Raw genomic sequence first — 24,088 nt, 5'->3', positions numbered from 1 at the left:
AGCGGTACAGCTCTGGCCTTCTTGATCTGAGAAAAAAAGCATTCACACACCAGTATTGAGGAGCTCTTTTAAACGTACGCCTCGATGCCTTTGCAGGTACTGTCACAAGTTATAGTTTACCAAAGGACTGGCCGGTATGCTCTGAAAGCTTATGCACTTCTGCGTGTTTTCTGTGTTCTGTTCCACCATGCACTGCTTTCGGAAAACAATGTTCCTCTCCCATCTGCAGTCCTGGTAGGAAGAGGTGGGTGAATTGTGCTCTGGAAGTGGCTGACTTCCCCCAGGCCAGCTGCCATTCCTCGCCCTGTGCTAGGCTGGGTTTAGGAGGAGCAGTGAGCGTCCAGCTTGCCTTTTCTCTCCAGCGCCGTGCCCCGGGACAGCAAGCATGCTGAGCACATCCACCTTGTTTTCCAAAGATCCTGTGGGAGCCTTACCTGGCCTATCGAGAGCCAAAGGATAAAATGATGAGGTTTTACTTGGTTTGCTTGCATTCTGTTCTGAGGGACTTGGAAAGCGCGCCGTTCACTGCAGCGCACGGTTGGGTCCTGGCGTTTATCTGTTCAGTGAGATTTTCCCTAGGTTTCCTCAGCTGTAACCTCACAGCCCAACGTTGCGAATCAGCTTCAGCTCTGTGGATCGAAACTTTTCCATTTCTCACAACATACGGAAAAGAAAATCGTGTTGTGCGCTTGCATACGGGAACGCAGCCCTAAGGCTCATCTCGGCTCCTCTGCAAGCGCCGCTTGTACAAACACCGGCCGTACGAAAAGTACCGGAGCGAGCAGCTGAGCCTTGCCGGGGCGCATCCCCGGGAGCCGGGGCAGCAGGGCACGGCAGGGAGGAGGGCAGGCGGCGAGGCGGGGCCGGGGCCGGGCGCGGGGCCCTCCGCGCCGCCGGGGGGCGCTGCCCGGGGGGCGGCTCTGGCGGCGGGGCGCGGGCGCACGGCGCCGTTTCCGGGTCGGCTGCGCGGCGCTCGGGGCCGGCCCAGGCTGCAGCCGCCGGCACCGGGCCCCGGCCTCGGCCCCAGCTCCGCGCCCGCCGCCCCGGGGCCGGCCCCGCCCCGCCCGGCCCGGCCCCGCCGCCGCCGCCCTCCCGCAGCCCCGCGCCCCGCCTCGCTGGCCCCGCGCCCCCCACCCCCCCCGCCCTTCCTCCTCCTCCTCCTCCTCCTCCTCCTCCTCCCGCAGCCGCCGCCCGGCGCCGCCATGCCCGGCCCGGCCGCCGGCAGCCGGGCGCGGGTGTACGCCGAGGTGAACAGCCTGAGGAGCCGCGAGTACTGGGACTACGAGGCGCACGTCCCGAGCTGGGGGTAAAGCGCCCCGCGGGGACCCCCCCCGGCCCCGCAGCCCCTCGGCCTGCAGGGCCTCTGCCCCCCGGGGGGGGGGTGGGGGGAGCGGGCGGGGGGAGAGGGGCGGCCCCTGCCCAGCCCCGGCGCCCCTCAGCCGCCTTCCTCTCCCCGTCCTTCCCCCTCTCTGTGCTTGGTGCCCGCAGCAATCAGGACGACTACCAGCTGGTGCGCAAGCTGGGCCGGGGGAAGTACAGCGAGGTCTTCGAGGCCATCAACATCACCAACAACGAGAGGGTCGTCGTGAAGATCCTCAAGGTGAGTGTCCCGGGTGGCTGCCGGGGCTGGGAGAGAGCTGGGTCGGCAGAGCCGAGGGCTGTGGGGTCCTGCCCTTCACCCCAAAACTCTTTTTTCTTTTTTTTTTTTTTTTCTCGTTGTGGGTGTTCAGGTGCTGGAGGGTGCGTTTGGAAACGGGTTTAGTGTCCCCCGTGCTGGAGGGATGTTCCGATGCCTTCGCCCCTGCTGTCTGGCGTAGCTGGAGTCTGCTGTGGGCCGAGAGTTCCTCTGGAGGAGGAATGCTCGGGGCCCTGACATTTGAGCAGCGCTGCATGTGCTGCCTGCGTTTGGTAAATCGTATCTGGCAGTGTTTGTCTCAAACAGCCCAGAGACTGCCATGTCAACAGGAAGGCGAAGCTCGGAGGGGGAATCCTTCTGTTAACCTCCAGGCAGCTGGCATGCAACCTTCGCACGCTCAGGCCGCGGCCTCCTCAGAGAGAGGCCGGGGGGTGCTTGGAAAGCAGACAAAACTGTATGTTCCGTCCTTTAGAGGACCTGTTACATGGGAGAGAACTTCCCTGCAGACAGGCCAAAAATATTGTGAAAACCTGAAGAGACTAAAAAGGACCGTTGGATGTTTGGCAGCGTCAGTGGCGTGTTATTCTGGTGTGTTCGCCCTAGTGGGATCGGGATGCGGGGGCCTTCACGCAGAAGTAACGGGTTGTGGTTTGGGGTGGCTGGAGTGTGGGGTTACCTGTGTTTGTCACAGAAGCAGTGTGGTCAGAGAGCTGTGGTAACTGTCCTAGCAGCAAACTGTGTTTAAAAAAAAAAAACAAAAACAAACACAGAAACTAAAGGTTAGAGTTGAGGTGCTTTTGGTTTTGTCTTGGATGACACTTGTGGTTGTTAATTGTTGGACCAGCACCACCTGTCACTTGTTCCCCGAGAGCACGTGTCGATCTTCGAAGTGCAGGAGGCTCTGAGCTCAACCTGCCCTTGCAGCCACCAAGGCTGGCAGCTGCCTAGGACACATCTGCGCTGGGCTGAAGCCCGAAGACGTTTGCTAGGTCCACTCCGATGGCGCAGCTGGCTGGCTCACTTTGTGGCTTCCCCACTCGCTCACTGTTCTGCTTCCTTGGGAACATCCTCGGCTTCGCGGGAAGCTTGTCATGGTCTGTCCAGCCACAGCTCTTAGGCAAGGAGCGATCTCCCATTTGCCTCTTGGGAGAGTTAATCGCATCCCTGCCTCAGCTGCGGTCAAGGTGGTGGCTTGGTGAGCTGCTAGGGACAGCCCTGTGGCTGAGCCTGGTGGCAACGCAGAGGAAAAAGGCTCACATGTCCTTGCAGAGCTGAGTTCTCCTGGAATGCTGCTGGGGCTTCCCCCACCTTTGGATGCTTTATGTGGTTTTTGTTGTTGTTGTTGTTCATTTGTTGTGTTTTTTTTTTTTAAGTAGGTCAAGCAACAATATGTGTTTTGAGAGAGAGAGTAGTCAGAGGTAGCCAGCGCAGAGCTAAGTTTTATGGCAGGATGGCTTGTGGTTAGGCTGAGGAAACTGCACTTCTGCATGCCGCTCCGGAGCCCTTGATGGTCTCTTTGGGACTGCTGTGGTTTTCTGGGAGTCCAGGTCTCGGCCCACATAAAAAGGCACCACGAGGTAGAGAGACTGCAGGGAAGGTCTTCAGAAATCTTCCTCTTTACCTCTTACCAGCCTAAAGAGCCTCCCCTGGAGCGATGCTCCTCTCCCTGTGGCTGCCAAACTCATCTCTAGGGAGCCTGTAAGCGCTGAGCTGTGAGTCAGCCGGCAAGAGTCATCTCAGGGTGGCTGGGTGCTCCTTCTCCTTGGGGCCTCTACGTGTTGCCTTAAAGCCCTGTAAGCAAGGGACTAGGCTGGCCCAGATTTGACGTGGAGAGTGTTCCCACCAGTTCCCCTGGCTACCCCCGCTTGCATTAACATGCAGACAGCATTCCTGCGAGTAAGCAGGGAAAAGCAGAAAGTCCAGATAAATGAACACGAACTTTCTTCTCGGTGGAAAGTGGGTCAGTGAGAAGCGAGTTTCGGAGCACCATGTTGTATACATTATGAAAACCTGCAAAGTGTGGCAATAACATCACTCTGAACTGTGGAAAGTGCCTCTGGTTTCCTGTAGCTAGACTCAAACTTAATTGCAAATGTAATTACATGTATCTACAGTGGAGCCTTAGCAAATCAGCTGGGCGTCTCTGTTCCTTGTAATTCAGGCTGGGTTCTCTGAGGTGGGAAATGCAACCGAGTCCCCAGGTTTTTGTGCGGCAGTAGGGGTGGGACAAAAGGGCGGGACAGTTGCTGGCTGGTGGATGTGGCTGTTTAGCAGTCACTCCTTTCTGTTTAAGGTTCTTTGAGAGAACAATTTGTTATGCATTAGAGTGATTTTAATATCTGTGCCTCGTGAGGTGACTGGTACCTCTTCCCAGCCTTGCTCTTTGAAGGAGCTTATCCTTACCGAGCTTGAGTAAGCATGTAGCAAGTACTTCCTCTGACGTTTTTCTCCCCTTCTTTGGTGTTGTGGTACCTGAACATCTTGTACCCTCCTCCAGAGAGGTCAGGAAATTTTATCACTCTTTCTCAGATGCAGAACTGAGCCACAGAGATTTCCTGTGTGACTTCGGGCAAGTCCCTTAGCCTCAACAAAGCTGAGACTAGAGCATAGGTCCCAGTCTAGCGCTGGGTGAACAAGATAAACTGCTTTTCCTCTTCTGGAAGCTGAATGCCTCGTTTCTTCAAGTGCGCTGTGATGACTTAAGCAGTGGACAAGGTCAGGGAGGTAATGGCTCTGATAGGTATCACAGTGCCCCAGGCAGCTTGGTCTTGTATAAAGCATGTTTCCCAATTCCCTGGCATTGCCTTTCTGTTCTGCTACCCCAAGTACAGGTCCAGGCGTAATCCGGCAGGAAAATGGGTTGTGACCGTGCCATTGGTTGTGACCATGACGTGTCAGTGAAGGAGCGGAATTGAGATCGTGCAGGTGACTGTAACGTTAGTGCTTTAAGGTCAAGTACCTTTCTTTGAAAATGCAATGCTCTTAGTTATGGCTTTTTTTTTTTTCTCCAGGAAAATTCTGCAGTCCTTTAAAAAAAAATGAACGGGTTCCTTCTCATTCCACTGCTGCTAGCTGTCAGGCTGCGCTGTGTAGGGCAGCAGCCACCAAGCGCTGGAGCAGGAGCTCTGGTTTACCCCACAGATACCCTCTGACAGCATCCTCCAAAAAGTTTTATATGTAGAAGCAAGGCAGAGGGCAACTCCTCAGCTTTTCAGCCTATCCAGAGAGAAAAGATTCGGGGCGGGGGGGAAGCACCGTGGGGCTGAAGTCACCTTGGCATGCAGTGGAGTACTCAGCGCTGCACCTACCCCTCACCGTTGGTAGGGACATAGAGGCAGCTGTGTTCCTGCTGTCTGCAGCTGGTGTAGGAGGTTCCTGAGGGCTTTCTGCTCTGGCTCTCCGCAGTGCAGCTGTGGGTATGCTTCCTGCATGCTTAGGGGAGGGCCAGACCAGGAAGAGGGAATGTGTGAATGTGCCCTATGTGCTTTTGCATCTTGCTTAAATTTGATGCTAATGTTTGGCTTCCAGGATGAGGCCCGAGATTTCTTTGCATGTGCTAAGGAAGCTTAAGACATCTTTGTGTCCAGTGAGTTATGTGTTGTCTACATCCAGTGCGGGTACCCAAAGCACATCTCGACTCTTTCATATCTTAACCACGCAGATTTTTGGTGGACTGCTGAGGTCAGCCTCCAGCTGTTGTGCTGCCTCTGATGAACTCCCCATTTCAGTCATCTGAGGGATGCTCCAGAGTGCCTGCAGCCTCCTGTTCTCCTGCGCCTTACTCTTCTGGGGTAAAAAGCAGTGTTCCTAGGAGATGTGGACAGCATTGCGAGTTGCACTCTCGAAGCCAAAGATAACCTTTCCACTTGGCTGGTAACTTTTGTGGGTGACTCTTCATGGCAAGAACGCTGTAGTGAGTTACCCACAGCTGAACTGCAGTGTTCCTCACAGCCCCTTCTCTTGCACTGCTTATCACCCGCCTGAACGCCTGCCCAAGGTGGAGATTGTGGCATCCACATTGTCCGCTTCCTACGGGAGTCATCCTTCCTGCTTCATGCACGTGTGTGTCTACGTACAGTCTGTTTGCCTGTGGGGCGTTAAACCCACCACATAAAGAGACTTTTGTCTCCACGTATGGTCGCTGTCTGAGCAGGCAAAACAGGCCGAGGTTAAGAAGAGAGCGTAGTTGCAAGGAGAGGGAGCGGAGGTTCTGCAGCAGTGGTTAAATGGTCCCTTTCTCCTCTGGTGGCTTTTGTCCCTCTGTGCTGAGTCCATTAGCTGAAACTTTCAACCATGTACGCAGTTTCACAAGTGCATTCTTACTTGTTTTTGTTTTTCCCCTCTTCCCCTTTCTGGGTTGTATGAACCCTCTAGAGCCGCTGCTCAGACGAGGGGCTGCAGCAAGGTCCTTTCAGAATTGAACTCAAATTATCACTGTAGTAGCTGGAGGACCGTTCAGGGGAAGGTAGCCCTGCGGCTCTGGTAATTTTTCTACTGTCTCTAAAAGCTTCAGAGCCCTCGTATATTGGTGTGCTCTGGGTGGAGGCTGAAATGAGTGGTGTGCAGTAGGGATTGCACAGGGAAATACGATAGGATGATGCTGGTCCCTCAGGGCTGGAGCTCTTGCCTGCATCACTGACCTTCCACCACCAAAGCCGTTCAATCCCTGCTCCTGGTAGCTATCTGCATCTCTTGCTTCTCCTGCCTTTGTACTCACTGAATCAGCTCTCCCCAGCCCACTTCCTCCTCTGTCAGTACTGAAGTGAGCCCTTTTGCAAGAGAGCAGCGTGCACAACTCTTCTGTTTCAAACACCAGTTGCCCACACGGAGCTTGGCACAGTCAGTAGCTGGAGTCCAGCCTTGTGCGGAGCTGGGACCAGCTGAAATTGTACCAACTGTCTCTCGGAAGCCTGGAGATGCAGCTGATGACTCTCACGGTTGCGTTTTGCCACAGGGAACTGGTGAGCTGCAAAACTGCAGCTCCTGTGAGGAGGAGGATGAGTTACAGCACCGTGTCTGTTTGCAGTGTCCTAGGGCAGAGCCCGAGTGAGTGCTTCTCATTCCTTGAAACGGTGGCAGTAGGGATCACGGCTTGATCCTTGTGTGTCTCCTCCTAGTTGACTGCATCGGTCTGGGTGCATGGAGGGCAGTCCTGCAGCCCCAGAAGGGCTGGTTCAGGGATGCGCTGTGGGGACAGGGAAGAAAGGCGCTGCCCCCAAAACTCTTGCTGGTATGCTTTACCTAACTTGAATTAAAAAGCAAAAGTGCTTCAGTAGTTTCAGCCTGGGGATTTTGTTGCTTGTGTGTTTGTTTTTGACTCCTGTAAAATTCAAGAGCAGCTTGGGATAGGAAAATGTGAATTCCTGTGATGGAAGTTGTAAGGTGCAAGGATGGAATTTTGTGAGTTGTTTGCATCTTCCGAATATTAACACAAGTGGGCTCCTTGATTTTCGTAGCTCTTTTGAAGATAATTATTTGGTTTCCCATCTGACGTCTCACAAAATAAGCACTGCTGCTCTGAAGCCTATTTTCCTATTGAGCAATTGGCATCAGGCTTTATAGGCTGATTACGATGATCCTTTCAATAATACTTGCTAGAGACAAATAAGCTTGTGGTGCCAACTTTTAAACGTTTAAAGCCTGTCGTAAGGATGCCGCTCAAGCCTTCTGCTGGTGTTTGTGTGTTGTTGAGATTTGCCTGTGCATTCACTGCAAGTATTGGGGTGCTTCTGAGCTATTTGGGTTTGGTGGGCAAAGAATAGACTTTTTATTATTATTGTGTGGTGGAATAAATGACTTGTTTTTCTTGGATTTGTATCTTTTGATTGCTGTTCTTTTTCAGAGCACCTGCTGGGTAAAACCCAGCACCTTCTGTGACTCCTTCAGAGCAGCATGTGTGCTCCTTAGCTGGCAGCACCCATGTACTGCAGCACTGCCTGCTTTCGGCTAATGGAAAGTTATTTTTATGCTTTGAATCGAACTTGGATTTCCTGCGTTTTCCTGGTCTCTGTTTTTCTTTTTCATTGTGAAATTTGGGATAAAAAATTTCTGTCTTTTCTTGAATTCAAGTGATGGGTTCCCAGGTTGTTGGGGATGGCTGGAACTGAAGAATCTGGCAGATGCATGCTCGCTTGCTTTAGAAACCAACCAAAAAAGATGGTTAACCAGGCAGACGTCTATTTGTTCAAGACAGGAAGTGATGGTTGCCGTCTTGTATTTAAAGGTTTATTTTAGCAAACAATGTTAATGCTCCCAGCTGGTGCTTGCTGCAGCTGGACTCCTTCCCTGCTTACAAGTCTGTGATCTCACAGTAAGTGACCCAGGATCTGACCTCTCAGACACAGAGAGGTGGTTTTTGTATCTACCTGTCTGCAAAGCAGCTGCTTACCCCATGCTATTTCTCGCCTCTGGCACGGGACGGCACCTCGTGATGCTGTCCGACCTCTTTGGGTGAAGGTGTTTGGGGTGGCACTGGCCCCTGTCGCTGTCTCTACTGCCCTGGCTGACTTTAAGCGGATGGAAGCGCCCTCGTGTGATCCGTTTGGCTGGTAGGGCAGGAAACCTGCAGCAAAGCAGGACCGGCCGGGACAGTGAAGTGAGAACCGTTGGGTTCCGGGGAGACCACCCTCCTGGCTGGAGGTCAGCTCGGCCCTCTGCTCTGTGTGTTCGGTGCGTTGGACAGCCACGAGCTGGGCGTTTTGTCTCCACTGCCTGCAGCCATCTGAATTCTGGTTTGGCTAAGAAAAGAAGCAATCTTCTGGGAAACTGGAAAACTGGCTAGTGCTAGGCAGCCGTGTTGTTCTGAGGGTACTGCTGCAGTTGAAGTGATTAAACCCCTCCCAGTGTAGACACGGTTAAACTGAGACATGTCTTTTAGCCTGGTTTCCTATGGAAACGAGCCTTACGCAATTCTGCTGTCTGTCAGCCTTTCTCCCCCTCCCCGCCAGCAGTTTTTGCACTGGTTGGCCAGTCTCAACCACATGCGACAGAAGTCTCCAAGCTGCCCAGTTTCTATGGCTTTCATGGAAATAGGTGCTTCGGAGGGACTCCGTGGGTGCCTGCCGGAGGGAAAGGCCGCAGCGAGGGTTTGACTCATTCTGGCCGCTAGAGAATCCCAGCTCAGAAGAAAGCTTTGAAATGCCTCTGCTGTGGGAACAGATGGAGTTGGAGTCGGCACCTTTCTAAAACGTTGCCTGACAAACACAGGCTGGCCAAACTCAGGAGTTAATCGTGCCTAGGTAGCTGCCTCGTTACTCTGTGGGAAATAGCCCTCCCAGGACAGAGCGGACTGAGCCACGTAGGAGACACAACCTGAAATGCCACTGTGCCTAGCCTCGAGTAATAAAATAGCCTTAAATCAGTACAGTTAAAATACTCTGGCTGCAACGGCTGGTGTCTTAGAAGCTATTCCTGCTGGGAGAGGCAGATGGTTGGAGGCCACAATAGCCTGTTAGTTCACATTTAATCCATGTGTGTTTGGAGTCAACACCCTTGGACAGACAGATCGGGTGGCTGTGAGTTGTAGCGACCCAGGCTTAATCCTGGTGCTCGGTGGCTGTGCTGCTGATCGCCTGTGATTTTGGCAGTACTGAGGCCGGGGCGAGCAGAGCTCCCGTGGCTGTGACCGGCTTGCCCTGGTCAGCCAGCCCGCAGCAGTGGCCGTGTGTTGGAGAGGTTTGCACCAAGGTGTTTGAGTTGCCAGGTGGGATAATGCAAGAGTCTAGGCTTGGAATCAGCTTTTGTGCAAAAACCGAGCTCCAGTAAAGTGTTCCTGGGAGGCAGACTGCGCTTAGAGCCGTGGCTGGAGTAGCGTGGCTTGGGCACAGCACGGCGTGTGGGTAGGTGATGGCGTGCTGTTGGGTAGCCTTGAGAGGTGGAAGTTGTGGTACGGAGGCCAGTGATTGCCCCTGTTTTATCCTGCAGAACTGGGGAGATCCTTTATTCCCCCGCATTGTTCTCTGGGGGAAACTTCTGGGCAATAACTTTTCCTCTGAGATGACAGGTTTCAGCCCGTGGCGTTTCTCCCTTCCGCATCCCTCTTTCCCTAGTGGCAGAAAGCCCCATCCTGAGCGTTGTCTGCAGCCAGGAGGAGCGCGCTCACCGCAGCTGCAGAGCAGGCTGCAGTGAGCAGGGCTGCTCGGTCACTTGGGAGACCCTTTCCCAGGCCCATACCTGATGTGTTTTAGTTTAGCCATGTGCGGACAGCCTTGACCAAGCTCTGTGATGCTGTAATTTAGCAGGAAAATATGCAAGCAGTTCTTAACTCTCCCTCTTGCTGAAACAGTGTTTGCCAAAGTGTTGCCCCTTGGTGATGTTAGTGGTGCTGTTCTTGGTGACTATCTGCAGGCATTTCGTTAAAAAAAACTAACTTTCTTCTCTCCTTTTTTCCAACAGTCATTGGTGCTGTCTGCTCGTGTCTTTCAATAAGTGTGTTGCAGGGGAGTGGTGGGTAGATTTCTGCAGGGATCGTGCTGGGCATCCTTTTCCAGTCTTGAAAAATGTGGAAGCGCGTAGAATTGATGTGGTGGGGGCAGACCTCTTCTTCCCCAGTGGGAGTGGTGGTTGCTGTGGAAGGAGAAATGGAAATCTCTGAGGTGTATCCTCCCTACCTAGCTAATGCAAAAGGCCCTTGAAATAGCTGCATTGCAAAGGAAATGGTCTTTCAGAGTGGCCTTTGGGTCCCCTTGGCTGTGTTCAGGCACTGTTTCAGCTCCCAGTCAGGTGCAAATGTCACAGCAGAGTGGCTCTGATGCGTGCAGGAATCTGTCGACAGCCTGGCAGTTCAGCGAGCTCATTGAGGACGGCAGTGGTTGAGCTCCCTCTTTGAAGGTCCCTAGAAAACAGCTTGTGTATGCATCTGCCTTGCTGGACGAACAGAGTAACTGAATTATGTCCTCTAATTCCATCTTGCCTTCTGGTAATATCGGTGGATGTGGGCGATGCAAGCGTGGTGTCCATCGCCATGCTGACGTCAATGAAATTAGTCCCTAATGAAGCATCTTCATCTCAGGTTCAGAAATGTAGCCCTCACCTCTGCTCATTTCCATTCCCTGCTCTGGCTCCTTCTCCATGTCTGTCTAACCTTGTGCCAGCTCCAAGCGTGTCTTGGTATTGCCCCAAGCTGTTTTCTTGCCCCCTTCCCAGTGAAGCCTGCTGCTCATTGCTCCAGCTGTGGCGGACCTTGCTGCCGTTTTCCACAGTGGCTTTACAAGGTGCTGACGCTCCCTGTACCAGTATAGGTGTTATTTTTGGCACTTTGCTTAGGGCTGAGATTCTCACTCATATTTTGACTTGAAAGTCTAGCTCCTGCCTTTTAACTTGGAAGAGGAGGAGAGCAGGATTTGAGTCTGAAGCTACCTGGAGAGCCTAGAAAGACGGCATGTTTTATCACTTAGATAAATGACATGTTTTCTGACTATATGAAAACCTTTGGTTCCTTCTCCCGTTTGCATGTACGTTCCTTTGAGTGGCCTGAAATCAGAGATGATGTAACGCGAGCGCGAGCTGCCACGTCGGTGCTCCGCAGCCCTTGTCAGAGCACGGAAGGCTGTGGCAGAGGCGAGGTGACAGGGAGCACAAGCTGTTGAGCTCTTGTGGCTCCTCATCCCTTGTGTAGAAAGTCAAAGCTGCTGACGTCTGGTAACTTGTGTCACGTTGGTAAGGTGCTTCTTACCTCTTTGCTGCTCCCCATTACTTCCTTCCTCGCAGACCGGACTGTACGCTGGATGGTGAATGTCTTAGAAAGCTAAATGACCGGGAAAGCATGTTTTGAGGAGCAAACCTCACAGGTAGTGTAAGAGGTTTACTGGTCCCTGTACGATGTCTCTGTAGCAGTACCAGAAGTGCAGCAGGAGCCGTCCCAGCTCTGCAGTGAAGGAAGACTGCTGGAGCCAGCAGTGGTATGCAACTGGTGATGCCCACACTGGTCACTAGCCAAGGCTTAAATAAAGTCTCACTTCATTGCTGCTCTAAGCTGCCCTGAGCTAAATTTGTCTTGGGAGTGTATGAGTTACAGAAATGATCGTTCCTTTTCATTACAATGAACCGCTGGATCAGCAGAGTGTAAAAGCTAATCCAACCTCCAGGCCCCTGCCTTGGGAGCAGCTGTTCTTTGTCACTCTGTGCAGGGCAATGTCCAGAGAAAGCTTACTTTACAGAGAGGATTCCTAGGACTGCATGGATTTGAAGAGGAGTCCAAAACTGTTTAAAATGTCTGCGTGCTTTAAAAATAATCGTGGTATACAGATGCGATGGCATGCCGTGCAGTTGGGTCTGCTCTCTTAGGGTGGCTGTGAAACACTTGAACGTAGCTAAGTACAGCAGTGTCTGAGCTTACTAGAAATCATGGTGCTGAAGACTCTCAGGTTGTCGTTTTGCTGGATTCAAGTGCTTGTTGGGAAAAATGCCTTGGGAGCAAGAAGTAAAAACTGTTCTGTGCTGGTAAACAAAGCTGAGGTATGAGACCTTACCATGTTTGTCCGCTGGCTCTAAATGTATAACGTAGAATTAGTGTGCCAAGATTTCCACACAGCAGTCCAAGGTGCTTTTAACCACAGTTACTGGAGTCACAATTACGTTTGTCTAGAGTGGTTTGATTTTCTCTGGTGGCTGGAAAGCTTTCACTGAAGATAGACAAATCGTAGTTCGTTCAAAGTGTCTGTCCCCTCTTTGAAGCTAAAAATGTTCCCTTGTGAGGGTGGGAGCAGGGGAATAGGGGAGGTATTGGCATCTAGTCAAAATCAGCGGCAGAAATCACTGTTAATGTCTGAAAGGACTCTCACTTCTAATTGCTTTTGTCTATTTAAGCCAGTGAAGAAAAAGAAGATAAAACGAGAGGTGAAGATTCTGGAGAATCTGCGTGGTGGCACCAACATCATTAACCTGATTGACACTGTCAAGGATCCAGTGGTAGGTACTGGTGTGTTGCGGTGTGTGTGGTGGCCTTGCCTGGCTGGTCGTAGGCACGGCGCCGGGCATCCTTTGGGACATGGCTGGCGTGACTTCTGCTCCTGGCTGGGATGAGGCGTTCACTGTGCCTGTGCCTTTGCTTGACAGGGGCACCTGGCATCTACTTCATTAGGGTCTCCTGAGATGGGTCACTTCGGATGAGTTAATGTTCCTCTCCGAGTTCCCAAGAGTCTTTTACACATCTGTGTCTCCTGTGAGTTTCCCACGGCTGATGGGGGAGAAGTCTTGTAGCCTTCCAAACCTGCTGTAAGAAAGCAGAAACTGTGCAGCCTTCCAGCTTCTGTCTGGCATCTGGAACATAAAGATTTTGCAGGGCAATTGGATATTAAGCACTTCTCATCTTTCTGATTGCTGTCCTGTCCGGTGACCAGAGGTCATATCCTTTGTCTGCACTGCCACAATTACCCTGTTCCCAGGAAGTTTTTTCTGACCAGCAGCTGACTGAGGTCTGTGACTACCAGCTCGCTGGCATGCAGGGAGAGGAAACGACACTGCTGTAGTGTTGGCAGTCCTGGCTGACCTTCCTGCCATGGGCTGCGAGGCTTTAGTGCCTGATGACACCTTTTCCCTCGTCCAGCAGATTTTCTCATAGCTGGAGTTGGGGGAGCAGTGCTGGCCGAAATGCTGGGTTGTCTTTTTGTGTGGGGTGCAAGTGGAGCTTCCCTGCCCCTGCCTGATGGACTGGGGCTGTGCTTCTCTTGATGTTCTGCTCCTGCCCCACTCTCTGCAGTAAGGGCTGAGCAGGAAGCCAAAGCTTTCCCAGGTCTCTTGGAGCCAAGAAAGGTCAAGAGGGCATTTTAAACCATGACACTCTCTCTCTCTCTCTCTCTTTCTCTCTCTCAGTCAAAGACCCCTGCTTTGGTGTTTGAGTACATCAATAACACAGATTTTAAGGTGAGTCTGCCTGCGTGTGGAGGGGGGAGGCCTCCTATTTCTGTTAAGATTGCTGTGTTCTTGGGCTGTCAGATACTTCTCGAGAGCTATGGGGAGAAATTTGGGTTTGTTCCTTATGTCAGCTTCACCTTCCTTCCTCCACATAAATGAGAGTCTTGTGGAGTTACTAAATAGGCTCTAAGTGAGAAGCAATAAAAACCTTGCGTGCTGAATGGCCTCCCAACTTTGAGGGTTAAGCCCAACAGGTTAGATCTTCTTACCTCCCTCTAAATTTACTAATCACCGTTGTGCTATCTATTCAGCCCAAATTAATAGCCATATTACCCAATAATGATGTTCTGTTTATGGCAGTCCAGTTGATGGAGCAGGTGATGCCGATTTGTGCTGGAATCCTTCAGACCTGGGGACCACGGGGTGGCTGAGGCTGGAGAGCAGGTTTCTCACTGCCAGTGAACCTGGTAGTAAGGGACTGAGCAGTCTTGAGAGCTCTTCTGCTTGTCCAAGGCTGCAGCATATGCTGGTTTCTGGGGAGCTTTGAGTGGTGTTACTCCTTTCCAAAGCTTGGGGTCCTTCTGTCTGAGTACAGCTACAACTGCATGTGCTGCTGAAACGCTTCCGGCTGGCAGAGGAGAGTTGATATGCAAAAGGGTTGTATGGTGATTAGCGACCACACCTATTTTAATGGTATCTTTGCTTCCCCCTTGTGAATCTTTATCCTAAGTTACTAAGTCAGCGGTGGAAAATTAATTGAGCAGTTACCATTAGAAAGCCAGGCATCACCCCTTCCTGCAGTTTTCAGGGATCTCTTCCATTTCGTATTATAGGACAGTGCTTTTTTCTTCCCGTCCATACAGGAGTGTTATGTAGATGTGCACCTTTTAGGATACGGCTTCAACAGATACACCGAACGCCTGGAGAAGGACTCCGGGTTGGTGTTGGCGGAGAGGACTGACCGCATGACCTGCCCCACAGGCCGTCTCCGCTGCAGCCCTGCGTGCTGCGAGGCAGCGTGCGTTGTTCTCATCCCCCGGAGTTTGTCTGGCAAGATTAATCCCACTGGGTGGGACACAGCGGGTAGCGAGGACTGCAGCCATTCTGGCAGCGGTGGTGTTAGTGCTATTCAATCTCATGCAGAGACCTACTAGTGAGGCTAGAATAATAGTAACTTGCAGGAGCGTCTGCCCTAACAGCTCCGGGCAGGGAGAAGAGTGTTACCTCCAAGTAAACAGCCATGAGAGGAGTTCTGTGTAACCTTTCAGGGCTAATTAAAGCAGGCTTGGTGTGTCTGGGCCTCATCGGCACCAGCTGGTCTGTTCCAGTGCTGTGTATGTTGTGAATGTACACCATTCCTTCTCCTGGTGATCCAGGGACTCTTAATAAGGCTGATTGTGGAAATTTTCAACTTTATATTTGGAGCTTTTTTCTTTCTTAAACGTTTTAATATATGGCCTGAGATGAAATAGATCACTGAGGCAGCAGCATGCCTTGCTGGAGGTTGCTTTGTGTATCCTGGTCAAAATATGATCGCAGCATTCTCTGGTGTCCTTAGAGGGAAAATTTCTTGTCAAGGATACCACCCAAAAACTGAAATGTGTTTGTGAAGTAGAGTGTTAGGTAGTAATTTGAGACTGGTGGCCAACAGGGTCTCTGACTGAACAACACAAGGCTTAGAGTATGAGGTAGGCCAGCCTTCTCAGCTCTGCTGGGAGCTGTCGGAGGCTCTTCTGCAGCCACTAAAGCAACATTGATCTGTCCTCAGCAGAAGCAGCAGTGCTCATCATCTCTGGCTGTTGCATTACAAACAACTGGATGGTTTTGCGGCAGATCATTTCTGGGCTGCTAAGAAAAAGCCTCCCTCCTCGAGGAAGTCTGGATTCATAGTTGTACAAGTCCAAGAATGAAAGAATTGCTGCTTTCACCTGATGCTGGCTGGTACAAGGCAGGAATAACTTTGTCTTGGGAATGCAGGCATTGCCCCCCAGGGCATGCAGTAATGCTGTTCATGTTCAGGGCTTATTTGTAACCCAAATTTCACCAGCCATGCATGGGGCATGTGGGTTATTCAAGCAACGTTTGCATGAGCTCCTCTGTTTGGGGAGGCTCTTAGGGCTGCAGTTAATTGGCAGATTGCAGAGCTGCTACTGTACACAGGTGCCTGTGGATATCTTCTGTACAGAGGCTCCCAAGCTGTGTCTTCCCGTGCTCTGAAGTGATGCCAAGCAGGAAGCACACATAATAGATGAGACCACTTGCGTTAGAGGTCTTGGCTTGATATATATCTCTACACGTGAAGCAGCTAGAAAGCTCCCAGAGTCATTGTCCTCCTATTGTCCCTTCTGCTCTACAGTCCTGGTCTCCCCGGGCAGCCCGATTCTGCTGGAGTTAAGCGCCATGTGAGCTAAGCCTGGTGATAGGGGCCTCTTCTCTTTTTGGGGTGGCTGCTGGTGATCTGCCCGTCTCTGCTTTGACTTCTAGATTCATCAGTACAGATGAGTACCGTACATCTTGCTCAGAAATCACTGGCAGGGTCCATGAGGGGCTCCTGAGGCAATTCCCAGGGCAGCTTGTATACAGCAGGTGGTTGCCAAATGCCTTACGGGGTTACATTTTTCTCTGTCCTGTTGGAAATAGTTCTTCACAAGCTTGGATGCCTCCTTTTCAGTAGTCTCCTTTCTGGCAGTCGCTTTCCTTCAGAAAAATTATTTTATCTTTTGAATGTTAATTATTTCACCCTGTACCCATTCAAAGGGCAGCTGTCACTGCATGCGCATGGAAATGGCTGATGGCTTTCCTCAGCTCTCTGTGCACAGGCAGGAGCCGCACTTCTGTGGGGCTTCAGCCATGGCTACAGACGATTCTAGGCCATCAGTGCAAGATTGTATTCCAGCAGGTTTGGTTATTTTTAAAGATGTAAGGTGTGTAAACAGAAGGCTTATGTGATACTTCCCTAGAATTGATTTATGTTGTCTTAAATTACCTGGCTAGGTCCCTTCTAAACTTGACAGTTCTGCAGTCACAGGAATAACGTGCTTGGAGCTAGAATAAACGTACATCCTGCTGTGTGAGGAAGGCAGCTTGTGTATGTGGCTAGTGTTTCTCTTCAGACCTGTTGCGTTGTCATCTGTGAGCGTTCAAGCTACCGACGTTCATTTGCCTTAAATCATAGCTGTGCTGCAGAGCCATGCAGTCAAGCCAGTAGTCATCAGTGAAATTAAAGGACTTTCCCTAATTGGTTTCAAACCTGAAATGAAACACCTGTCCGTCAGCCAGCATGAGCTGTCATATACATTTTGTAGTCGATGAGCGTACCTTCCACTGCGCAGGCCGTGGCCCTTATTGCATCGAAGAGAGAAATCCCTCAGGAAGGAAAGGGGCAGAGCCGAGGCTCCGGGAGCAGTGCTGTGTTGTGTTTGCTATTTCATTCTTAAACGTTAGCAAGCTCGTGGCTGGAAGAAGAGGAGACGGGCAAAAAAGGCAAGCAATGAAAAGTTGCTTCAGGATGTTCAGCAGGTTGTGGGGACAGAGAGCTTTTGAGTCAGACCTTCCACTTGGCGTGCAGTGGGTCAGTCACAGTTGCTGTGAGGAATTCCGTGTGTTTTATCGAAGGTTAGTATAAAAAATAGTTGCCCTGGGTAGGAGGCGCAGAAATATGAAAGATTCTCTTCCCTTGTGTTGCTGCCAAAGCCAGGATGCCTTGGAAGCCTGCATTCCCAAGCAGTGTCTGTCTCCTCTGACCACTGCTCGGAGCCACCCCGTTGCTTTGCAGATGCTGCTTCCTGCAGATAGCCAGCCACGTTGCTTGCTCAACAGAGAAGAATAAGCGTGTAGCTCCTGTCAGCGTTGTGGAGAGGGGAAGCACATCAGTGCCTCCTCAGGTGCTAACAGAATTAGTTACGGTAGGTTCGTTCATTTGTGACAAAAAAAAAAAAAATCACAAAAAGCTGAGGAGGTTTGGAGGCTACCACAGGGTGCGTTCGGCCTTTCCTCGTGTTCTGTGTGGAGAAGGCAGAGCAGCCCAGGTCTCGGAGGCCTCCTGCCGTCCTGAGCGCTGGCAAGTGGGGTGAGCACATCTCTCAGCAGGGTCTGAGGCCGTGATACCCGTGGCGATGTTTCTGATAATTGTATTCTGAGGAGCCAGCTGAAAGAGCAGAGCACGGGATGTGTCTGTAAAAGAAGTGTCCGCTCTCCTGCGGGAGGCTGAGCGAAGGGGATTCAGAGCCTGCTGTCAAAGCCTTCTCAGGGCAGTGAGGCTGAGCGTGCTCGGGCAGGGGCTCTCCTGAAGTAACTGCAGCTTGGGCACTGCTAGCTGCACCGCCAGCCTTGGCACAGCGAGAGGGTCAGAGGCGCTGGTTTTGCAGGCAGCTCTTCTGGGGTGTCTGTTGAAAGCTGCTTGTTCAATGGCTGCCTCTGCTTTGGGCTGTGAGTTGGAGAACCAACAGCACTGTGGTCCTGGGAAGAAAGGCAGCACTGACCTCTTCCCTATCCCTTCCCTGCCCACACGGGCAGCAAGGGGCAGAAGAACCAGGATACAGGGAAAAGGAGACCCAGCCTTTGGGTTGCGTGAAGAGGGAGGCTGCCCCCAGCAGCCTTCCCCAGATGCATTGATCTTGCCAGGCGAGGTTGAGCAGGGCGGTGATTCCCAGAAAGACGTGGGGTTTAGGCACCTCTGTTGCCTGTAGTGTTTCTTACTCAAGCAAGCCAATTAAACTCTTGAAAGGGCTCAGCTGTTCTCTGCTGCCAGGGCTTGGCCCTGGGACATGCATTACAGAGCCCTGTGCAGCCAAGTCAGGAAATCTATCCCTGCTGTAGCTTGTGGCTATGTTGGTTTTGCTCCCTGCTCACTTGTCTGCTTGACTGGGTTGCTCCAAAGCGTTAGGATTATCCCAGCTCATGAGAATAAAACACAGCTTGCATCCTGGAGGCCATTTAAGCTCTTCGTGTGTAAGTGACACTTGTATGTTACCAAATGACTTCTCAGAGCTGTACTGGGGGTGGTGGGGCTGTTTGGATCTAGCCTTTAAGCATGGCAGGATCATGAGGATCTAAGAGGATCTCGCCTTGGGCCTGGAGAGGATCCAGGGCCAGAACTTCTTTCTTGGAATATGAATTTCAATCCCTTGCTATGGTATTTTTCCCGGAGATGCCAGCGGTGCCCTTGATAAGCAGTCAACCCCAATGCTGATGCAGCCGGTGGTTTAACTGGGCTGTGAGATGATCCTTACTTGTTAGAAAGGACAGAGGGGTCTGGTCCTGCTGTGGGTGTCTCATGCATGTCCTTCCTGGCCCAGCTCGCCTCTCGCTGCCCTGGTGTCTCACCTTGCTTTTGCTGGACGACAGTACGGCCCGATGGTGCCAAGCTGGCACAGCTGCCGATGTCGGATACAGAGCAAAAGGCAAATATCGGGATAGTCGTGACCTGGCATGGGAGCAGCAGGATGATAAGGTGTTTAGTGACTGTGCTGGTGGTATGGTCGAGTTTGAAGTGCAGCCTGGATCTTTGTCACTTCCCCAGAGGTAATGAGGGCAGCAGAAGGACGCAGAAGAGAGGAGGGTGGTGAATGTGTGCTGGCAACAAGCACTTCATTGAGACTCTGCTGTGCTCTACTTGCTCCCACAAGCTTTTCTGTGCTGTTGAGTTGCATTCCCCTTTGTCTTGGGAGGGAGGGGAGCCTCCTCTGCTCCGAGGCCCTCTACCCCTCGTGCTTCCCAGCCCCGTGCTGCGTTAGGTGAATATTTTCCTCTCCCCGCCCCACTCTGAGCACTTGGAAGGCTTGCCCATGTGTTCCCTGTCTGCCTGCTCTGAATGTTACCGATGTCAAGTCATCATGATGACATTGCATGTGAACAGGATCATCTGTGCCAGCTGCAGCGTGTTCTGAAGGCCTTGCTGTCTCCTCCCTGGACAGACAGCTTGACTGTCTGCTGCTGGAAAAAAGTCATGACAGGTCTGAATGATCCCAGTGGCTTTTCACGGGAGCTCTTGCTTCCTTTCTGGATTTCCTAGTGCATAGCCCTGGCAGATCTGAACCCAGGGCAGCCCTTAGGAGTGACAGTGTTCACAGGGGGACCTGGAGTAGGGTTATTGATGCTTGGTGGCAGGTGGGGTGCAGGAAATGAAACTAATTCAAATCTAGAGTATTTATTTTTGTTTCTCTTTTTTTTCTCCCTCCCCAAATCTATTTCAGCAACTGTACCAGATCCTGACAGACTTTGATATTCGGTTTTATATGTATGAGCTGCTGAAGGTGAGTGGCATTGCATACGGCAGTCTGGACGTGGAGGCTAGGAATGAGAGAGGCAGTAGCTGGGTTACTGGGGTAGTGCTATTAAGCAGTTACTTCTCTCGTATCCAATGCAGAATCCATGTTTCATAACCAGAGAAGGCTTAGGAAATGATCTGATTGCCTGGCATGTTGCTGTCAGGCATTATAGCCAAACTGGGGACCGTCAGTCACCTCTGAACAATCTGATTCTCTGGGGCCTGTGCCTTCCCTGTGAAGTGTTTATGATTGCTAGCGGCCAGGTAGGGCTGTGCTTTTCTCCCTATGTCTCTAGCACCGAGCAGGCTGCTGTGAGGACAACCCACTCCTTCTCAGCCAGACCATGTACAAGCACTGAGAGGCATTTGCAGGGATGAGGAACTGGGGACTCTTTAGAACCACAGAGAGACCAGAATAGAGGTATTGCCTGCTCCAGGCTTTCTTCTGCTGCAGTATTTAAATGCAGCCCCAGAAGGTGCCTTCTGCCCACTTGGTCTTCCATGACCCTGTGTCTCAGGGTAAGGGATGTGGAGCATTTGAAGAACACATTGGCAAGGTCAGTGCCCTGCAGGCACTGAATGTGGTCTTGGGAATGAGGTTTCTGGTCGTGCTGGCATTGCTATAACACCGGTATTTTCGTTTGAAACCTGCTGGCCAAAGCCATCGCTGTCTCTTTGCAGAAGGATGAGGAGCGCCCTAAATACCTCCTCTTACCTAACCTGCGCCTCCCCGTGGAAGTGCTCACAGAGCCCCACGGCAGATCGGTGCGACGTGCTGCACAGCCTCTCTGCAGTGGCTGGCTACAGGACCTGGGAGGCAGCAGGGCATTAGGGAGATATGTTAGGCTGGGTTTCAGCTAACCCCGGGGCTGGGCTGTGCTGACCTGCTGGAGCAGCAGCTTGTCCATATCAGGTCTCAGCAGGGTCTTGGGACTCCTTGGCTGGCACTTTGCAGCTTCACTGCCCCTGGAGATGAGTGGGATAGATGAGGAAAGCCCTTTGTGCTTCAGGACTTGGTGACTGCAGGAGATGACCTGAAAGAGTGATCACAAGGGAGGTTTTCTTCTCTGCACCCCCAAGCTTGCTCCACCTGTCTGCAAGGGAAAGACCTTCCTGCTGAAGGCTGGGGGGAGCCCAAGTTCATCAGGATTAGGTTGGAAGGGTTGATGAGGATTAGATGATCCAGCCTTGGGACAAGCAAGATACCAAACTGCTTCATCTCTGGAAGCGGTTTGCCCAACCTGTTGAAGATCTCCAGCACTGCAGATTGCATGACCACCATTTGCTGTAACTCTGCTGTTGGTTGTGAGTCCCTGTGACATTGCGGGGATCATTCCCTGCAGCCTTGCTGTGATAGAAGCTGTTGCCTCCTGTGCTTCCCGCTGCAGCAGGGACCCGAGGGCAATGTTACTTGCCTGGCACTGATGTCTTGCATATTGAATGACTGCAGACTGTGCCCTCCTTCTGTGCCACTGGAGGTCTCGGTGCATCTGCTAGATGTTGATGGATGGGTCTCCCTTCCCCTTGAAGCTGAGAAAACACTCTCACCTCTTTGCTCAAGGGAACAGCTGCATGGGGGGAGTGAGTGGTGCAAGGTCACAGAGCTGAAGAGCTTCTGCGGGTTCCTGCCTCCAGGCTTGAAGCAGTGTCACTCTTCCTTGCGTGCTATCACCTGCCTTTTGTAAGCACAGCTTTGGCTTAAATGAGCAGACATGACTTTCTAGCTTAAGTGTGTTTTGGAACACCGATGAAAGCCTTCACTGGAAGGCCATAAGACTGTATATACATATGAATTGTCCCCTTTTGGGGAAAAGAGCTCTTCTTTTGTGACCCAGGAAGTGTGGGGCTGCCCAGGTTGGAGCACTGGGCCTGCTTCCAGGTGGGATGCCTCTCTGTATCACGTTCTCCCAAAACCCTACAAGAAACACAGGTCCAGGACCTGTGACTGCTGTAGGACAGGAGATCAATACCATCTCGTTGCCAGCTTGCCACGTGCAGAGTAAGAGCTGAAAATGCTAGTTCCTTGTGCCAGGGCTGCAGCACTTCCTCGTGGACAGGGCACTCTTGCTGCTAGCTGAGAATTGTGTTATATTGTTAATGCTGTGCTGTGGTTACGGTGATGTCTAACATATGTGTATGTCTGCCAGGCCCTGGATTACTGTCATAGCATGGGGATCATGCACAGGGATGTCAAACCCCACAACGTCATGATAGACCACCAACAGAAAAAGGTACGATGGCACCAGGGCTTACAAGCAGGGTTTTTCCAGGCAAGCTTGAAACTCTGCCGTCTCTGTACCCAGAGCCAGGGCAGCTGTACTTACCCCTTCAACCTTTCTCTGTCTGCTCCCCTCCACTTGAATCCACATCAGAGGAGCACCACAGTGAGAGTCCCTGGCTCAGAGGTTGCTCTCCTCCCCAGTCAACCACGCTGGATGTCTTTGCTGAGGAGAACAGATCTGCTGTTAGTCTCCACCTGGGGAGGTGTGGTGGTGGTGGGGTGCAGAGACCTTAGGCAGGAGATGTGCACCCTTGTTCGAAATACACATGGATAGTCTCACCCAGTGGGCATAAGCTCCTCTTGTAGTACAGCCTGCCTCCCCTGCAGTGGCTTCCTCTCTTTTGGGACATGCTGGTTAGATCAAAGGGAATGTTTGCACCAAGCTTACTGCCATGGAAATGGGCAGCAAAGGGAGCCTGCCCTCCCTGTTGTGGTACTCGAACCTCTTCGGGTGATGCGTGTACCTGCCTCCTAAGGGACCTGGGATTTGCAGCAGCAAATGAGTTACTGCTCTACAGGCCCCTCCATGTGAATCAGCAGCGGTTGTACAGGCAAGGCAGCATTTATAAGGAAGGGGGAAGCTCTTACTAGGTCCGTTGTCCTTCAGTAACACGGCTGGTCCTCCATCCCTGCAGCCACAGAAGAGACAGTCTGCCTTGCAAGATGTGGTGTGCTGTCTCCTGCCTCCTTTCCTGCTCCCAGCCCCCAGTTAAAACTGACACTGCCTCTGGCCCAGCCCCTCTAAACGGCAGGATAAAATAGCTGGTATTTGCCTGTCCCCTAGTACGCACCATTACGCCTGCTGTGGCTGATGGCACTGGTAAGGAGCCAGTCACCCAGCAGTGATGGTCTTTTTGGAGCTGGGAGGCAGAGAAGCTCACTAAGCTGGAGTCTGCTCTGCCAGCACAGCATGGTGACAAGGGGAAGGAGGAGCACTGCTGAGAGCATCTCGTGTCCTCAGAGCACCTCCCTGCTTCCCGGCCTACATGTTTGCTTCATGGGACTGAGAGGCTTTGGCAGACACGGCTTTGCCTAGCTTGCTCGTGCTGAGGCTCCTGACTCTGTGTCTCTTTATCGCATGTTCAGCTGCGGCTCATAGACTGGGGTCTGGCAGAATTCTACCATCCAGCTCAGGAATACAATGTCCGCGTGGCCTCTAGGTACTTCAAAGGACCGGAGCTCCTTGTGGACTACCAAGTAAGAGTCTGCCTCCTCCTTGCAAACTGGTGATACTGTTTGTGGTTGCTCTTCAGCCACCTTTGGGTTGTCTGGTTTTGCCTGTCAGGGCATTGCCGGGATTGGAAAGAGGCTTGCTGTGAAGTGAAAAGGCTGAGGTTGTCTGCTGCTCTTGGGGAACCATGCCAAGGTGAGCATACCTTTCTTTTCTGATGGCCTCTCCCTTTTCCCCTCAGATGTATGACTACAGTTTAGACATGTGGAGTTTAGGCTGTATGCTGGCAAGCATGATCTTCCGAAAGGAGCCTTTCTTCCATGGACAGGACAATTATGACCAGGTAAGGACTTTGATACCTGGCTTATCTAGTGCGACAGGTGTCACCAGTTCATCCGCATGTGTATGGTGGGGAGGTTCTGGGGATGGGACCACCAGGCTGGGAGGATGTTGCTATGTGCTTAGTTGAGCCATCTGGGCTTACACATGACTGCCTTGTGTAGGAGATTGTTTTATGCGCATGTTGCAAAAATGAGGTTCAAGGGAGATATTCCTTCCTTCTGGGAAGTTTCCAGAAGAAGAGCTCTTGCATTTGGGCAGCTCCCCGCTGTAAGACAGTACCCAGTCCTGTCTGTAGACATCAAACCAGAAAGGAGCCACAGGTTCAGTAGTAACTGCTCCAGCAGAATCTGCTCCTTCTTCCACGCCTGCTCTTCTGCTCTCTTTCAACTTGCCTTTTGTTCCAGCTGGTTCGCATCGCAAAGGTCCTGGGCACAGATGAACTGTATGGGTATCTCAAGAAGTACCACATAGAACTGGACCCGCACTTCAATGATATCCTGGGCCAGTAAGTGGAGAAGTACAATGCAGCTTTTTCTT

General features: G+C 51.8%; 1 protein-coding gene across 5 annotated transcripts in view; it reads left to right on the top strand.

Annotated features, from left to right (window-relative positions):
• Positions 1-1,124: 1,124 nt before the first annotated feature.
• Positions 1,125-24,088, top strand: part of CSNK2A2 (casein kinase 2 alpha 2) — a 27,783-nt gene continuing 4,819 nt past the window's right edge. For 3 of the 5 annotated variants that reach the window (XR_010834610.1, XM_067004538.1, XM_067004537.1), the window contains exons 1-9: positions 1,125-1,306; positions 1,489-1,600; positions 12,443-12,544; positions 13,448-13,498; positions 19,684-19,743; positions 21,905-21,988; positions 23,125-23,235; positions 23,451-23,552; positions 23,956-24,056. Coding sequence is in view for 4 of the 5 variants with exons in the window: in XM_067004538.1 (XP_066860639.1) it covers positions 1,203-1,306; positions 1,489-1,600; positions 12,443-12,544; positions 13,448-13,498; positions 19,684-19,743; positions 21,905-21,988; positions 23,125-23,235; positions 23,451-23,552; positions 23,956-24,056 (827 nt within the window). In the remaining variant the exon portion in view is untranslated. The remainder of the gene's footprint in view (positions 1,307-1,488; positions 1,601-12,442; positions 12,545-13,447; positions 13,499-19,683; positions 19,744-21,904; positions 21,989-23,124; positions 23,236-23,450; positions 23,553-23,955; positions 24,057-24,088) is intronic. The other 2 variants (XM_067004539.1, XM_067004540.1) reach the window with 2 other exon arrangements.

The sequence above is a fragment of the Anser cygnoides genome, chromosome 12 (assembly GCF_040182565.1).
Source record: "Anser cygnoides isolate HZ-2024a breed goose chromosome 12, Taihu_goose_T2T_genome, whole genome shotgun sequence".
Taxonomy (NCBI): Eukaryota; Metazoa; Chordata; class Aves; order Anseriformes; family Anatidae; genus Anser; species Anser cygnoides.
The sequence above is the reverse complement of the archived record's forward strand: the minus strand, read 5'-3'. Positions and strand labels throughout refer to the sequence as shown.